This window comes from Petaurus breviceps, unplaced genomic scaffold (genome assembly GCF_028583685.1).
Source record: "Petaurus breviceps papuanus isolate PSGF00001 unplaced genomic scaffold, PetGlider_PUasm1.0 90895, whole genome shotgun sequence".
Taxonomy (NCBI): domain Eukaryota; kingdom Metazoa; phylum Chordata; class Mammalia; order Diprotodontia; family Petauridae; genus Petaurus; species Petaurus breviceps.
The window spans coordinates 7,038,413-7,057,196 of record NW_027187372.1 but is presented as its reverse complement, the minus strand read 5'-3'; the positions used below and the strand labels follow the sequence as shown (position 1 = coordinate 7,057,196).

General features: G+C 37.2%; 1 protein-coding gene across 2 annotated transcripts; it reads left to right on the top strand.

The window, feature by feature from the left end:
- Positions 1-6,926: 6,926 nt before the first annotated feature.
- Positions 6,927-15,862, top strand: PTGS2 (prostaglandin-endoperoxide synthase 2). Of its 2 annotated transcripts, none has more exons than XM_069074437.1 (10): positions 6,927-7,094; positions 7,681-7,797; positions 7,896-8,039; positions 8,441-8,584; positions 9,048-9,229; positions 10,466-10,549; positions 10,760-11,006; positions 11,553-11,839; positions 12,205-12,352; positions 12,463-15,862. In XM_069074437.1, exons 1-10 carry the CDS (start codon positions 7,034-7,036, stop codon positions 12,870-12,872), a joined length of 1,824 nt encoding a protein of 607 aa, XP_068930538.1. In that variant the 5' UTR covers positions 6,927-7,033; the 3' UTR covers positions 12,873-15,862. The 2 variants fall into 2 exon arrangements, with proteins under 2 accessions (XP_068930538.1, XP_068930539.1); XM_069074438.1 differs by lacking the exon at positions 6,927-7,094 and adding an exon at positions 7,108-7,247.
- The last annotated feature ends 2,922 nt before the right edge of the window (positions 15,863-18,784 follow it).

Sequence of the window (18,784 nt, the reverse complement as noted above, 5' to 3'; positions counted from 1 at the left end):
ACAGACATTTAGGACTACCAGTTAATTACGTGTTAGATGGAGTGTCATGTAAGAGGAACAAGGAGGCCGATGTCACTGGTTCACAGAATATATTGAGGGAAGTAAGAAATAAGAAACTGGAAAAGTAGAAAGGGTCATCAGTTTCTGCTGTGACTTGGAGAATCTCACACCTGGGGGTTTTCAGACCTGGAAAATTGCAGGTATATATGGGATTCTCCTTATGTAATAGTGTTCAGTTAAACGAATTTAGTAGGTCAGTTGTAAAGATTGAGGTTCAAGGCTAGAGAGATGCCCATGAAATAGACTGTGACCAGGTTTCTAGGGGTGCGAGTGGGGAAGTAGAGAGAGGATATCAAACCACATGAAGTAATGGGGGTGGAAGAGAGAGAGACAGAGATAGAGACAAAGACACAGAGACAGAGACAGAGAGAGAGATGGAGAGAGAGAGATAGAGACAGAGAGACAGAGAGACACTGAGAGACAGGGAGAGAGGGAGACAGAGACAGAGAGTGACAGAGAGACAGAGAGACAGAGAGTGACAGAGACAGAGAGACAGAGACTAACTCAATTCCTTTAATGCCAGTGATAGTCCTGCCACCATAGTCACAGATATAACCTGCCTTCTCTTAGTCAGAATTGATGGCTTTGCCATGCCTGTTGATTGATTGACTTTTGATTTACTTTGGTTGATTGATTTACTTTGGGTTACTGAATTGTTTTGAAGAATAACCAAGAAAATTAGATATAGAAAAAAAAAGTTGCCTATTGTTAGGAAGAAAAAAAGAGTTGGGGAAACTAATGAGTTGAGGAAGGTGGCAATGCAGTGGAGTGGCCTGGAGTCAGGAAGAACTGAGTTCAAATTCAGCTGCAAATATTCACTGTGTGACCGTGGACAAGTCACTTAGCTTCTGTTTGACTCAGTTTCCTCGACTGTACAATGGTATCTACCTTACAGAATTGTATGTAAGGATCAAAAGATAGTATTAATAAAAAAGCACTTAATGTTTTTAAGTACTTTTTTAAAAAGCTAGCACAGGGTGGGTGCCACATAAATGCTCATTCTCTTCCCCTTCCCCCTTGTTGAATGCCAATGCTGGACTTTCATACAATATACCTGTGGCCTCATCAGGTGTGCAGAAAGAAGTTTGCTAGGATTCTTTTAAAATAGCATACTTGGTTACAGTACTCAAGTAATATCAAGCCTTGAAAAGGGACATAGACAGGGTAATCATGTAAAAGTGGCATTTATGGTAATACAGATAGCACACATCACCATGCTTTCTGTCATATCCTGGTTGATGTTTCTGTTAAAAAAAATGGAGATGATACAGAAAAAAGCCTCTAGCAGCAATTGTGCTAGTTAAATGTGGGACACTTATGACAATAACAGTATTCTCCAGGTGTATTCTTAAGCAAATCAAAGAATAGGGAAGAGATATGGGAAGGCATCCTTTTTTGTTTTGTCCTCTTTGCCTGGGAGTAGCAGTGGTGTCAAACTCGAGCAGAAATGGTAGCCACTAGTCCTTACAAGAGAATCCTTACAGGAAGCATATTAGCTTAGGGAGGGGAACCTTCGACCTGGAGGCCACATGTGGCCCTTTGGGTCCTCAAGTGTAGCCGTTTAAATCTAAACTTCACAGAACAATGAAGCTTTGGCACTTGAAAACCCAGAGGATCACATGTGTCCTCAAGGCTGCAGGGTCTCCACCCCTGTTCTATTGTATTTTTATTTATTTTGTTAAATATTTTTTCAGTTACATTTTAATCTGGTTCAGCTTCTCTTTGACACTGCCACCTAAAGATTTCCCTACAAAAGAGGTATTGAGCTTAAATAGCTTAAATTTGAATTTAGACACATTTTGTATTTATAAAAGTCAGTTGATTTTTTTGTTATAGCATACTAAACCAACAGTCTGTCATAATTTTGACCTTGTTTTATCTAAATGTTAAAGACATTTCCTTCCAGGTATTACAGGCGAGTTTTATTATAGAATGAACTGCCTGAAAATATGAAATTATATTAAGTTGGTAACTTGAAAGAAATGTCTTCAAGGCACCAGAAAATCATCTTCCTAATAACTTAGGGAAAATTAATAAAAGTTCAAAAATAAAAGAGAGTAGTAAAGTTCAATAGAACTCTCAAGAAGAATTTCAGGGGCAGCTAGGGAGCAAAGTGAATAAAGCACCCACCCTGGAGTCAGGAAGACCTGAGTTCAAATATGGCCTCAGACACTTAACACAAAAACTAGCTGTGTGACCTTGGGCAAGTCACTTAACTCCAATTGCCTTGCCCTCCCCCCTCCAAAAAAGACAAAAAATAATCCAATTTATATCAAGGATCTGTCCTGTAAGTTTTAGGGATGAATAAAAGAAATAGTTCATAATTTTTATAGATTATTGATATACATTAGAGATACGTGCTTATATATATTATACATAAATATATTATGCATAACTATAAAGTACAAAATACATGTGCACTCACATATCCATATACCTACATAAACATACAAATACCACCCAAAAAAGTATGGTTACAGTTGCTACAGTCACAACTTGAGTTTTCACTGCAATTCTTTGTCCTCCCCCCACCCCAATCTTATAAAATAGTAAAGTGAACCACATAAAACTAGCCATAATGATGCTTTTATGCCCCTGAGTCACCTCATGATCCCTTTCAGCAACAAGGTACTTTTCCACTTTTGCTACATAAAATGTTTCACTGTCTTGACAACGAGTTTTGGAAACTTTGGGATTTTGTTGTTTTGCTTTTTACACTTACACCCCCCCCCCAAAGAACTTGCCTATCTATATAATTTTCTTGTAAAGTCAAAACTTATTAATTGAATGTGGTTTTTCTTTGGAAAGACTTTTCAAATTTTGGGTTCTGATTTGGTGAAAAATCTAGTTTTCCCCTTTATTCTTCCTAGTTATTTAATAGCATAACAGAATAATAGCTCCTATCACAAAAGTAGCTCCTGGTCCCTAGAAAGGTATTTTTTAAAAATATGAGTTTATTTATTTTTAGTTTTCAACATTCACTTTCATAAGTTTTAAATTTTCTCTGCCTCCCACCCTCCCTCCTCTCCAAGATAGTGTTCAATCCAACATAGGCTCTAGATATACATTCTTATTAAACATATTTTCACATTAGTCATGTTGTATAGAATTAGAACAAATGGGAGGAACCATGAGAAAGAGAAAACAAAAAAAAAGAAAGAAAGCAAATAGTCTGCTTTGCTCTGCATTCAGACTCCATAGTTCTTTCTCTGGTGTGGATGGCTTTCTCCATCATGAGTCTTTTGGAATTGTTTTAGGTCCTTGCATTACTGAGAAGACCAAAGTCTATCCAAGTCAGTCATTGCACACTATGGCTGTTACTGTGTATGATGTGCTTCTGGTTCTGCTCACTTCACTCAGCATCAGTTCATATAAGTCTTTTCAGGTTTTTTGGAAGTCTACCTGCTCATCATTTCTTATAGCACAATAGTACTCCATTACATTCATATACCACAACTTGTATAGCCATTCTCCAATTAATGAGCATCCCCTCAATTTACAGTTCTTGACCACCACAAAAAGAGCTACTATAAATATTTTTGTACATGTGGGTCCTTTCCCCATTCTTATGATCTCTTTGGTATACAGCCCTAGAAGTGGTATTTCTGGGTCAAAGGGTATGTATACTTTTATTGCCCTTTGGGTATAGTTTCAATTGCTCTCCAGAATGGTTGGATTAGTTCACAACTCCACCAACAATAAATTAGTATTCCAGTGTTTCCACGTCTTTTCCAACATTTATCATTTTCCTGTTTTATCATGTTAGCTAAACTGATAGGTGTGAGGTGGTACATCAGAGTTGTTCTGATTAGTATTTCACTAATCAATAGTGATTTAGAGTATTTTTTTCATAGGACTATAGATAGCTTTAATTTCTTCCTCTGAAAACTGCCTGTTCAGATCCTCTGACTATTTTATCAATTGGGGAATAACTTGTATTCTTATAAATTTTATTCAGTATTCTATAATATTATAGAAATGGGACCTTTATCAGAGACACTGGTTGTAAAAATTCTTTCCCAGTTTTCTGCTTCCCTACTAATCTTGATTGCATTGGCTTTGTTTGTGTAAAACCTTTTCAATTTAACATAATCAAAATTATCCATTTTATGTTTCATAATGTTCTCTATCCCTTGTTTGGTCATAAATTCCTCCATTCTCCCTAAATCTTACAGATAAACCATTCCTTGTTCTGCTAATTTTCCTATAGTATCAGCCTTTATATCTAAATCTTGCACCCATTTGGACTTTATTTTGGTATATGGTGTAAGACATTGGTCTATGCCTAGTTTCTGCCATACTATTTTCCAGTTTCCCAGCAGTTTTTGCCAAATAGTGAGTTCTCATCCTAGAACCTGGGGTCTTTGGGTTTATCAAAATGTACATTACTACAGTCATTGACTACTGTGTCTTGTGTACCTAACTCTTTCACTGATCTACCCCTCTATTTCTTAGCCAAATTAGTTTTGATGATTGCTGTTTAATAATACAATTTACGATCTGGTATGGCTAGGCCACCTTCCCTAGCATTTGTTTTCATTAATTCCCTTGATGTTTTGGACCTTTTGTTCTTTCCAGATGAATTTTGTGACTGTTTTTCCTAGCTCTATAAAATAATTTTTGGTAGTCTGATTGTTATGACACTGAATAAGTAAATTAATTTAGGTAGAATTGTCATTTTTATTAGCTTGGTCTACCCACGAGCAATTGATATTACTTGTGTGAAAAGTGTTTGTAATTGTGGTCATATAGTTCCTGCATTTGTTTGGCATAGAAAGGTATTTTTGATAAAAGATTTCTGAGTAGCAACAAGAAATAGGGGCATAGGGGATCAGACAAAGAGAGTATGGTTAAGTACTACTAGATTTAAATGCTTTGAGGTCACATACTTTGTCTTATTCATCTTTGAGGAAATTCATTTATGTGTAATTTGACCCTAAAGCACTATTTAAGGAGCTACTGCTACCTAACAAAGTATTTAGCTTTTTTGGTCACCTGAAAATTCTACTGAAATTTAAGTCTTAAGAGATCACAGATACAAAAGAATTCCTTCAAAATTTTCAGTAGAGATAACATACCATGGCTATGTCTCAAGTCTTTGAGAGTTGGCACTACATCTGATCAAGATAAGACCTGAAAGTTTCAGCTCCAAAGGATATTGCGTGTGTCTGAAAAACCTGCCATGCAAAACTAATAAGTATTTTCCAGCATTGAATGAGATGCTGGCCTCTGGACTAATTGACTAGTATTACACTCTGCCAGGAGAGCTTTCCTACTTCATAGGAGGTTAGATCTAGATTACACTAGATTATTTATTACATTTCCATCAGCAGTTGGATTTCCATCATGACCTGGGGTCCAAATTCCATCTTGGGCTCCTAGTAAAAAGATAATTATGGCCTTTTTTCTCTCTCTCTTTTCAGAAGAAGGGAGGGGAGGGGAAGGGAGAGGAGCTGGAACTGTAATTTCCATGGTACAAGGAGCTCTTCCATGAGGAAATTCCCTCTAACAAGGCTGATCAGCACTTTCTCTTCTATAGTCTGATAGCCTTCTGGATCTGAGAAATTACTTGACTTGGCCAGGATTACATAGCATGAAGCCCTACAAAGAGATGCTAAATAAAGTTTACTGATGATACATGGGTGCTTGTGCTTGGACCCCAAGTCCAAGATCACATTTCTACCTAGTCTCAAAACATTATTCCGGACAGTTTTCTCCCGACAGTTTTCTCCCCAGCCCAAGGACACTATGCCTAGCAATAACTTATGAGTGGCCCCCAGTAAGACAAACTGTCTTTCCCTACTACAAAAACAAGCTGACCTCTGTAGAATTTCCCTTGTAAAAACAGGACTATCTTGTACTACCAGAATTATCATGTATTGATTCCCACAGTTATCCTATACAATCCAGAGGTCAAGCTGTAGACGTCAACTCTCAAAGCTATCTTGCTACAGACATAACAGAAGAAAAAATACACCCCTTAGGAATCACCACCTCAGCCCTTTCCAGTAGTTGAATGACACCTGTGACCATGATTGTAATGTTCACCCAATTAGTATATCTGCCAGATAATTCACTATTTTCAGCCTCAAAACTAGCCTTTGTCAGCTTAACTTAAAGAATGCTTGAGTCCCTGAATTCATTCCAGAAGACCCTGTCCTGTACTGCAGTCCTTGAGGGGGCCTGAAACCGCACCACTAACATCCAAACATATTAACTGGCTGCCAAAGATAAAGAGTACACAAATGACATATTACATGGAGGCAATACATTCACATGGTATATCTTTTGCTAAGAGCCTTTTGCAGTAATATACAGTGCGGCCAGGCAGGGTCACGCATACTAGACAGTTGGGGAATACACCAGTTGCCTAGGGAAAAGACATCCTCCACCACCCCGCTCTAAACTCACTCCACACAGGGAGCTCCAGACATCCCCAGGCGGTGTCGGGATGCTGGGATGCCGGGATGAGGTCCCAGGCACTTGGCCCGCTCTCCAAAGCATCTGATGAGAACACGCCCGGATAAGCCTTAGGGTCCCTTTGGTGGCCCCTCCGTTCCACGGTCCCAGCGCTGTGGGTCACCCTCCGACAGCTTGTGCGTAGGTTTTCCCGTTCCCGCCGGCTGAGGCCAGGTTTGCCGCGGGGAGGCAAAGGGAAAGGTCATTTAGGGAGGGGGAAAGTAGCCTCTAAGTCCGGGTAGATGAGGGTTTGATTACTGTGGTTTTGAAGGGAGGAGAGAGAGACGTGCAAAACCCCCACCGCCCACCCACCTACCTACGGGGGAGCTAAACTCAGGGATGCTTTCGCAACGAGCGGAAGCCGAGTCATCCCATCACGTGGGGAGCTAGGGTTGCTTTAAAAGTGAGAGCTGCCAGGCATTCAGCTAATTCCGAAAACCCAGAGCCAGAGAAGAGCCACTGCAAAGCGAGAGAACTTTCCCTACTGGCAATCGCTCCGCCCTCCGCCGTGACGATGAAAAGGATCCTAAGCTTGCTAGCCTTGGCGTCTGTAGCTTTGACGCTCAGCCATTCAGGTGAGTCCCTGCTCAGGGGAGCAGGGTGATCTCAGAGGAGCAGGGTGAGCTCAGGTGTCCTCTGTACCTCACCCATTCCCGGGTCCCTGCAGCTCGACTACTCTTCGTTTGGGCTGGAGAGCATCTTACGTCCCATTTATTTTTACCAGCCAGGTTGCCAAAACATTACCATTTAAAGAACTCTCTCAGCTGTTTGTCTAGGTCCCATTATTAGGGGCAGGGCATTTTCCTTTTTAAAGCGTTCCAACATACTGGACACAACCAAATTCGTTTGAGTCCCGTTAAGATGGTAATGGGAAGAGGAAAAAAAAAGAAAATAATTTATACGTAAGAACTTAGGGATGTCCCGTCCCCCCCCACCCCCACCCTCACCCCCATTGGATGTTGGGCTTGTTTAGATACATACTTTGGTCTAAGAAGTAGCTGTCCGTCTGTTCAGAATGGCGCAAATTGTCATTTCCTTTTAACTACCTCTGTATGTTTGTAATTGTGAAATTGGCCTATAATATGCTTTAAAACAAAGGAACAAGGTAAAGATGTGACTGTTGAAGGTCCTGTTCACTTATTCAGCCTCCTTTCATTTTAGCAAACCCTTGCTGCTCAAACCCATGTCAAAACCGAGGTGTATGTATGACCACGGGAATTGATCGATACCAATGTGACTGTACCAGAACAGGATTCTACGGAGAAAATTGTACAACTCGTAAGTTTTCCTCTTCAGTTTCATAATTTTGAAATCATTCATAGAGACAGACACCTAAAATACTCAATTGTTTCCTTTTTTTCCTCCCACTATAACAGCTGAGTTTCTGACAAAGCTAAAATTGATGCTGAAACCCACTCCGGACACAGTTCACTACATCCTCACCCATTTCAAGGGAGTGTGGAATATAATCAACAATATCCCTTTTCTTCGGGACATGGTGATGAGATACGTGTTGACATGTAAGTAACCTGGCTTTTCTTTAAAGGCACAAAGAAAACTGCAATATTATAGATTAGTAAATAAAGTTTCCAAAAATATGCTTCCTAATTTTAAAAACAAAAATGACTGAAACACACCAATTATAAGTCATTTGAGCAGTGAATGGGTTTATTCTCATTTGTTTTGTAAAAGTATGCCTTCCTTTTTTTGAAACCTTATATTAAAAGGTACATTTTAACTATAGTTCACTCTCTTTTGCTTTCAAACTTTTGGCCTAAAATTGTCACAGGTTTTAACATTTTGTGATAGTTTTCTTTTTTAAAAATAGATTAATACTGTTATTTCTGTAGATTAAAAAAATAGATATTTTTTTAAATGCTGCTTGTGGAAATGTCTGACATGTTTTCTCTTTAAATTTCAGCAAGATCACATCTGATTGAAAGCCCACCAACATATAATGCTCACTATGGTTACAAAAGTTGGGAAGCTTTTTCTAATCTCTCTTACTACACTAGAGCTCTTCCCCCAGTGGGAGATGACTGCCCAACTCCAATGGGTATAAAAGGTAAGACAAGGCCCTCAGATTCCATGAATTTACAATCATGAATTCAGAGATTTTTATTAGAGCTAGAGAATTATACTTTGAAATACTATGAAAAGATTTAGTTAGTCAATTTACAAAACTATCATCCAACTCCATTGTTTGGTATTCTTACTAAAATGTAGGTTGATAACAGATTATCATTTGGCAAAAATCATTCCATCCTATTAAGTTGCAGTGTAACTGAAAAATCACAAGTTTGGGGAGATTCCACTTTTATGAATATTCCCTTTAACTCTGCTTAATTGGAATTATTGTCTAGCTTTAATGGGATTGACTGAAAGAATGAATTCAGTTTGGCAGTTATGCTATAATCTTTTTCCCCGAAGTTTAATTATCCAAAAAGAAAAGGGTATCATAGGAGACATAACTCAAGTCTGCTTCCTCAAAAATATAGGATTATAAAGTAAGATTCTCTACTTTATAGGTAAAAAACAGCTTCCTGCATCCAAAGAGGTTGTGGAAAAATTTCTTCTGAGAAGGAAGTTTATTCCTGATCCCCAAGGCACAAATATGATGTTTGCATTCTTTGCCCAACATTTCACTCACCAGTTCTTTAAGACAGATCATCACAGAGGCCCAGCCTTCACAAAAGCACTAGGACATGGGGTAAGTCTAGAGGACAAAGAGTTAAAATTATAGCAAATCACAGTAATTTGATAATTGCTTATGTTGATAAAAAAAATGTGATCTTAATTTTGAGGGCATATAAAGTTTATATAAGCAGTGTGTTTCATGCATTTGACCATTATCATAATTGCTACATCTCTCCCTTTGATGTCTATCTTAGAGGAATTTTTCAGTTTTTCACACTTTGGGGCATGATCACAGAATTATCCAATTCCAGACACCACATTTTTCCACCTCTTCCTGTAAAAGAACCCCATCTAGAACATGGCCAACAAATGGGTTTTTATTTGGGGGGGATGTATCAGCAATGCAATATTCACAATGCCTACGGGTTGCTTTTTGGAGGGCAGTTGGAGTTAAGTGACTTGCCCAAGGTCACATGGCTAGTTTTTGTGTTAAGTGTCTGAGATCAAATTTGAACTCAGGTTCTCTTGACTCCAGGGCCAGTGCTCTATTCGCTTTGCACCTAGCTGCCCAACAAATGGCTTTTCAGCTTTTGTTTGAAAAACTCACCTGAGGGTGATTTACCCTTTGTAAACCCCAACAAAGCAGCCCTTTCCAGTTTTGGCTAGCTTTAATTGTTAGGAAGTTTTATTTAGGATTTTTCCTTATATCAATCCTAAATTTGCCACTCTGCAACTTTTACTCATGGCTCCTACTTCTTCCCGTGGTACATACTTCCTCTGGCTTGTCCTTAAAGACTTAATATCTTCAATTTAAAATGTCTGTCCTTCCCAAAACTTGCCTTCAAGTGCAGTTAGTACCCTAATTGTCATCCTTTAAAATAACTATTCTTTTTGAAATTTGGATACAGCTACAAATAACTTCATTAAGGAATTATATTCTATAATATTAGTACAGTCATTCTAAAAGTTTAGATCATTGGCATTTTTCCTTTGCCTATTTAACAGATCCTATGCAATTATGAAACAATAAGTTCATAACTTCGTGAGAAATAAAAACTATTAAACACATTTGACCTAAGTTTCTGCCTTCATTAGTGAAACAATTTAATCCATATCATTATAGAAGATAGTTATTTAAAATGAATTTCTCATGAGAAAAGTGATCATTGAATTTTTAAAATACACATTTTCTAATGGGTAATGATTTAAATGACTACATAACAACTTTATCAATTGTAAAACTATATCAATTGTAAAAATACTCCCTTAAGTAGCAACAGACTTAATTTTACCCCAATTATTTTTGTAGGTTGATTTACATCATATTTATGGAGAAAATTTGGAAAGACAACATAAACTGCGACTTTTCAAGGATGGAAAAATGAAATATCAGGTATGTTTTAGTTAGAGAATAAAACTTAGATATTAATAATCACAGTTATATTAACACTAATATATCATTAATCTTTTGAAATGATAGTTCCCACTAGCCTTAATAATTTTCCCTGTATAAATTTTATATAATATGTGTATGTATGTTAAACTTTAGATATTCATTTTTTTCCTAACCTTCTGCTCTTTGGTTTTTTTTTTCTTTTTTTAGGTAATTGATGGAGAAGTTTATCCACCCTTAGTGAAAGATACACAGGCAGAAATGATCTACCCACCTCATGTCCCTGAGCATCTGAGATTTGCAGTTGGGCAAGAAGTATTTGGCCTGGTTCCAGGTTTGATGATGTATGCTACAATATGGCTTCGGGAGCATAACCGAGTGTGTGACATCCTTAAACAGGAGCACCCTGAATGGAATGATGAGCAATTGTTCCAGACTAGCAGACTGATATTGATTGGTAAGTCATACTTTTGCATTATACAGTATCTTAGATGAGTAATGATTGATATCAGCTTCCTTACCCATAAAGATGAGCATTGTTATATTCAGCTTATTTTGAAAAGTTCAGGAGTAGGCTACAAGAAATTATGTTCCTTATGAATTCAAATGGAACAGACCCACTGAGCTATTTTCTCCTATGATTATGCATTCTTTTCACTCATTAAATATTTTTTCAATCCAAACATGTGATTTCAGACACTGTGATTTTGTCCAGGATTCTATCGCCAATTTGTCAGAGGCTATAAATGAACCTGAATCTTCTATAGCCAACTCCCTATTCCCTCTACCTCATTGCCTCTCACTGCATTAGTCAGTTATATTTTGTTCCATCAAAGGCGATAAGGCGCTTCAATAGAGGAGATGGGAAAAACAATATGAAAACCATCCTAAAGCCTTCTCCTAAGATTAAAGATCTTTGACATTTTCTGAGAGAGAGATAGAGATGCTCACTCTTAGTATTTTGGTTTAATCCTTTTGGTTTAATTTTTTTTAATGTAAATAGGCGAGACCATTAAGATTGTGATTGAAGATTATGTCCAACACTTGAGTGGTTATCACTTCAAACTGAAGTTTGACCCAGAACTGCTATTCAGCCAGCGCTTCCAGTACCAAAACCGAATTGCTGCTGAGTTTAACACCCTCTATCACTGGCATCCTCTACTCCCTGACACCTTCCAAATCAAGGACAAAGAGTATAGTTATCAGCAGTTCCTCTACAACAACTCCATATTACTGGAACATGGAATTTCGCACATGGTGGAGTCATTCTCTAGGCAAATCGCTGGCCGGGTAAGGAACTGATTAAAAATGTTTGTAGTTTTCAAGATCTCTAATGCACCCATAGGTTTATTCTTGTATCCCATTATTCAAGGGATAGCAATAAATAATTACTCTTTAATCTCACTAAACAATACTAATTTAAACATTGATTTTACTTATTTAAGTATAAAACATCTAAAATTATTCTCAGCTGCCCCTTTAAAATTGATGCAAAACTCCCTACTGAAATTTTCCTGGTTTGGGGTTTTTTTTTGAGGAAAAAGAAAATAACACCTAACTTTTATTCAAGGGATGTGTATGATAAATATTCTCAAAATCAAACTTGTTGTAATTTACTTAATATTTTCATTTATGTTATTATTCTTTTTCAACAGGTTGCTGGAGGCAAGAATGTTCCAGCTGCAGTACAGAAAGTTGCCATGGCTTCAATAGACCAGAGCAGACAAATGAAATACCAATCTCTTAATGAATACCGAAAACGCTTCATGCTCAAGCCTTTTAGTTCATTTGAAGAACTGACAGGTAAAAAGAAAGTAGGGGAATGCTAAGTGACAATAATTGTGGAGATAGACATATAAAATGCTAGTTTGTGAGATTTCCATGGATTGAATCAGATTTTTTCATCATTACAGGAGAGAAAGAAATGGCTGCTGAGCTGGAAGCCCTCTATGGTGATATAGATGCTATGGAGTTGTATCCTGCTCTTTTAGTAGAAAAACCTCGCCCAGGTGCCATCTTTGGAGAGACCATGGTAGAACTTGGAGCTCCCTTCTCACTCAAAGGACTCATGGGTAATCCAATCTGTTCCCCCGAGTACTGGAAGCCTAGCACTTTTGGTGGAGATAGAGGTTTTGAAATTATCAATACAGCCTCAATCCAGTCACTAATCTGCAATAATGTAAAGGGATGTCCCTTCACTGCATTCAATGTTCAAGACTCTCAGCTCACCAAAACAGCAACTATTAATGCCAGCTCATCAAACTCTGGACTAGATGACATCAATCCCACAGTACTGCTAAAAGAACGTCCAACTGAACTGTAGACACCTATTTATATTTATTTATTTAAGTAAAGTATTTCTTTAAGTTATCTATTTATGAATATCTGTATGAAGCTCCCTATGTTACTTGATGTCTTCTGTAACAGAAGGTAGTGAGTACTCCTCTGGTGGAGAAATAATTCATATAAGTGGGAGTTTTATTTGTGTTGATATTTTAAAACAAGTATTTCCTTCTTAAATTTGAGAGGGAAACACTTTTTTTGTTCCTTTTGATAAATTAGATTGTGTTACAGCAAGAAAAAAATGTAAGGTATTTATTTGATTTTTGTTATTGTTATTATAATATTGAAAAGCTCTGTGAGTAACTACACTACCTTCTTAAAAGATCATATGTATGTAGCACCTAACTCTTTGAAACTAGAAGTGCTCCAACATGTTTTCAGATTCAGAATTTGTATCACTTGGAAGCATTTCAAAATGTAATAAACCGAAAATATTCAAGCAACATCAAACATCAAAATCATAGGCTCCTGGATGTAGAGCTGGGAGGGACCTCAGAATTCATCTAATTCAGTTCCCTCATTTTACAGAAGAGGAAACTGAGATCCAGGGAAGTTAAATGACTTGCTTCAGGTCAGTCACACACTGAATAACAGAGCTAGGATTTTAATTCAGATCCTGTAATTCTAAGGTTAGCACACTTTCTAGTGCACCTTGCCAAAAAGCATCCATTTTAGACTACCAAAGAGATAAACTAAATTGGAAACCTTTGAAAATTTCTTGGTTAATATAAATCATATTTCCTCAAGGTGCAATCTTAGGTATCTGAAGGTGTATATGAAATTTTAAGTTGTTTTCACTATATTACACTGCCATTTATCATTTAAAAATATCAGATGAATATATTTGAAGCTATGGCAATATCTTCCTTTGGAAATATCAAAATGGCAAGGCCAACAAGAGAATCAGTTGTAAAAGCACCTTTATCTAAAAATAATCTAATCATTTTTATATTACTACCAGTAAACAAAATGTACACCAACAATATACGGGAAAATTTTATTATAGTTTATTTTAGAGTGTCTGCAATATGGGGTTAATATTTCTTCAAATTGTTGTTTATAATAGACAGCACAATGTCATGAGCTTCAGACTAGTCCCAAGATATTTTCTCAAGCATGATAAATTACAAAACTAGATTTGGGCAGAAAACTGAGAATCTTATTCTTATATTTTTACTAAAACTTTGTTTTTTCAGATTGGCTCATAGTATCATTTAGCAGTCTTATGTTACAAGTCTACCTTCTTAAGAGGAGTATATTTGGTATTCACAAATTCATTATATCTTAAATTACTTCCGTATCTTTTTGACTTACATATCAGTAGGGACACCTTTTGATGTCCCTAACATTTACCATGTTTGCTGCTTCTTTGTTCAGTTTTTCATCGATCAAAGATTTTTTTGAGTGCCTGATATTTGCAGGACGTAGGGCTTGTGTAACCTTCCTTCCTGTTGCCATATTGCTAAAGTTAACTTTCCTCTTTGTGTCTTCCTCATCTAATTTTATATTCCCAGAATCTTGTTTGGTCTGGATGTTCTCTTCCTTCCTTCCTTCCTTCCTTCCTTCCTTCCTTCCTTCCTTCCTTCCTTCCTTCCTTCCTTCCTTCCTTCCTTCTTTCTTTCTTTTCCTTCTTTATGCTTTTATATTCAGGACTTTACTTCATTAAAGTCAGAAACAGATCCCATGGCAGACACCTTCTCAGCCTAGCTTGGGTTTGGGGGGCGCGGCGGGACAATCAGAACTGGGGCATATGGTAGGAGGAGATTTTTAAAGTAATGCCCTAGCAATAGTCTAAGTATAATGGCAAAGAATTGTCTTTATACCAAACACCAGTACCAATGATAACTGGGAAGAGGCCAGTAAATCAAAAGAGGACTATATAAGAAGAGACAATCAAAGCAATCAACTCAATGTATTTTCAAAGAAGTACTAAATGCACTTCTAGTGCAATGTCTCTTTTCTGTCCACATTTCACTAGTAGGTAGTACTGTATTTTACTTATAAAATGTTAATGTTTGTTTTAGTTAAAAGTCGTTTGCTGACAAAATTTATGGATCTTTAAAAAATTGCTTTTTAAAAAATTTCATTCTAAAGTATGATTTTTTAAAAATTCCATTTAAATTTCTTTTTGAATTTTGTTTTAAATGTGATTTTAATGTTTCTTTGGACCAGAATTTCTTTTTTGAGAATACATATTTGAGATTATAATTTAAAACATTGGAAAATATGATTCAATTTATATATATATATATATATATATATATATATATATGTTTTCAGGAAAGACCATCTATTATGTAAATGAGGTTCACCTTTATTAGGGTAGTTAAGATTGGAGAATACATCTGCCTAAAAGAAAGAAACAGTAGCTGACCTCATTCTACCCTCTACATAATGAGATCTACAAAATTAAAAAATTTTAATTTAGCATTTAAGCACCACGAAAGCAAGATCTGCACCTTTTTTGGTAAATGCTGTAATGTGTAATTGTGAATGCTTAGTGCTAAAATTTTTCAAAACAAATTCTGGCAACAGCTAGAATTAGTGTTTGTGATAATAAGTAAGACAAATGTTCTTTATGTCTTTTGGGGAACTGGGAAAGTAGGGTACAGCTTTCACAGAGGGGGGAAAATCTCAGGGGTTTTAAAGGGTTTTGTCTGGGTTTGTGGTTTTTTTGTTTGTTTGTTTTTTAACTAAAAATAGGCAATGCTATATTTTGCAATTTAGGAATGTAATAATGTGACCTGTAGAATTGCCTTTTTCAAGAGACTTGATTGTTAAACTTTTTTTTATACCAACCAGTGCAGTTGGGACTTTGGGGATGATATGTATCAATTGTTTCTGTGAACTAAAAAAAAATGTATATTTAAATTAACTTATTTGAAAAAACTGTTTGAAATAAGTGTCTTTATTTTTATATTATTTAAGAATTTTAAAATGTGTTTCATAAATTAAAAAACATTTCATAAATGCCTCTCTGACTTTATTTAACACAGATTGGAGAAAGTATTCCATTGTAATTAGTTAGGGCTAACACCTTTTTATGACATAAAAATCTCATTCTACACTCAAAAAAAAATTCAGTCTCTTCAGGGCTAGTTACCTGAGTCCAGCTCTTGGCCACGTATAGGCTTAATCATTTCATTAGTTTCATAGTTGGAAAGGAACTTGTAGAAGCCTTTCTGAATTAAATATTATACTGACATAAGAGCAGTTCCCCAACCTGTCTTTAGCTTTACCCCTCATCATCTTCCAAGTAATTAAGTCAATTCAATTTTATTTGATTTTTCTTGATTTACTTGTGAAAATTCAGATCAAAAGACAAAAATGAAGATAATCTCTGCCCCGGAGTATCTTACCTTCTGAAGGAACCAGGGAAAGATTACAGAAAAATAGGCACATAAAATAACATGTTAAAACTGAGCTAATCCTTTTCCTAGCCCATTCACTTTTCCCAAATAAGCGTCTTTTCCCAATTGCCTTATCACTGTCAAGGCTGCCATCATTTTTCCATTTTTTTCTTTTATTCATACATAAATGAATCTGTCTTTTTGATTGGGAAATTCCTTCCAGTGCTGATCACAAATCATCCACTAATGCCCACCTTGAGAGACTCTTGTCCCTGTTGTCACATAAATTCACTACAGAGAGTACATCTAACATGATAGAAGCCTTCTCTCTTCCACTTGACTTCAAGAGGGTGTTACTTTGACTGTCTGCCTATGATCCCTCACCTTTGCATGTGACCACCTTTCCCATTTTAGCCCTCCTCCTGTACTGCTCCCCCAATTTGTACTCATGCTAACAGGTCAGGGCGCCAGAGGGGTGTCTACCCAGAGTTTTAGGAGTTTCCCTGTACATGGCTGCTCTTACTAATACAACTCATAAGCCCCCACCAGTGTGCTTCTAATTAAGCATGTTGGTAGGCTTAATTAACTTTAGCAAAGGTTTTTTATTAAGATGGCATATAATAATATACTAAAAATGATACAAACATTCCTACAGAAAGCCTGAGGCTCACCCTTCCACAAATACACATAGTATCCATGGGAAGCATGGGCTCAAACTTTGAAGTGTTTTGTTAGTGAGACACATGTGAAGGATGCACTTGTGACAAAGGGTAGCCCAAAACTTCTGGTACTGATAGACCTGGAAGTCCCTTTTTTCATAGAGTACACACATCTCCCTATAGGCACGGCATCTCGACTGGATGGACTCCTAAATTGAACTCCCATCATACTCCATTATTAAGTCCACAGGCATCATTATTTTCTGCTTATAGGACTCACATTCTTTGAAGCTGCTTTATTCTTTAAATGATTATCTCTCTGTATACATGTCTGTCTTCCAAAGTGTGTCTGCTTTCAACTGTATACATTGTGTCCCATTGGTCCAATAGTTCTAAGGACATGGTGGATGGAGAGGGGAGGGAGAAAAGGGAGAAATCCTTTACACACATGCACACACACACTTGGTAATTCTGGTTCAAGACCTGATTCTTCCACCATTTCTAGGCTGCCAGATTGGAACCTTAAATTCTTATACTTATCATACTTTTTAAAAATAGCCTAAATAAGGTAACTAGTTGGGAGCCAAGATGGAGGAAGGAAAGCAGGAACTTACTTAAGCTCATCCCCAAATCACCTCCGAATACCTGTGGAAAATGACTCTAAACAAATTTTGGAGCTGCAGAGCCCACCAAGTGACAGAGTGAAATACATCTCCACCTGAGGAGAACCTCGTGGGCTAAAAAGAAAGTGTCAGTCACACTGGGCTGGGAGTTCCATGTGGGCCACACTGGCACAGACCAGCAGCACAGACTGGGCCAGAGCAGACCTCAGGGAACTGAATTGCTGGCAGTTGTGGCAGTTTCCAGAATTTTCAACCCACAAACACCAAAGGGAAAGTTAAAGGTCAGTAGGGAAACTCTGTTGGACCTGTGTAATGCCAAGGAAAGGCAACTTCCCAAGGTTCAAAATACCAGCATAGGTGCTCTCCATTTTATTCAGTGACAAATTAAGAACAGACAGAATCAAAATATAGCATAATTCAAAATACAGCATTTACCAAGTGTAATTTAATAATCTCCAAGTACTACCCCACCCCTGGACATTACATTCATTTAATCAATCACAAAGTCCCTCTTCTAAATACTACTCCACCCCTAGGCTATACGTTCATTTAGTCCATCACAAAGCCCCTCTTCTCAAATGGAGATTAGTTTCCAATCATAAGTAAAGTACATTCATTTGTTTAATCACAGAGCACAAAAAAGTCAAAAGTTCCCCACCCTTGGATCACAATTGAATCTACCCCAGAGTTACAACAAGCTTAAGCACAGTATTTAATACCCAAATAGAGGTCTTTTCTTCATCTTGACACAAGGCAAGTTCTCAGCAATCTTTGTTCCTGGGGAGACAAAGCTTAGCAAGGCCACAAGATACATTGCCAGTGTCTTCATTAATTCATTCTTTGTCTGCAGAACAGTCCGAGGACCCCTGAAAACATTAACAAAACCCTCTTCCAGGATTTCTGTAAATATACAACAAGAAAATCCTTCTTCAGGGCTTCTGAACCAACAGCAAGTTTCCAAGACCTCTGCAACAACAGCACTGTCCTTCACCAGTGGACAGAATTCACTCTCTGTCTGCAGAACAGTCTCAGTAGCTCTGAACCAACAGCAAGGTTCCAAGACCTCTTTAACAATAGGACTTCTTTCACCAGTGGACAAATCTGGCAAAACAACATCAAAACAGACAGATAAAGTACAAACATAACAGCCATGTCTCCTCAGTCCTTGGCAGCTCTGGGTGGCAGCTCTCAAAAGTCCTGGGCAATTCAAAGTGGCCCTCAGCAATCCTCTCAGTCTCTCTCTGCCTCCAAGGTACTGCT

Excerpts from the sequence above, each read along its gene's own strand:
- PTGS2 (XM_069074437.1), top strand. The coding sequence starts at position 7,034 with ATGAAAAGGATCCTAAGCTTGCTAGCCTTGGCGTCTGTAGCTTTGACG. Across the intron at positions 8,040-8,440 it reads GATGAGATACGTGTTGACAT|CAAGATCACATCTGATTGAA; the intron begins GTAAGTAACCTG and ends TTTAAATTTCAG. Across the intron at positions 8,585-9,047 it reads AACTCCAATGGGTATAAAAG|GTAAAAAACAGCTTCCTGCA; the intron begins GTAAGACAAGGC and ends TCTACTTTATAG.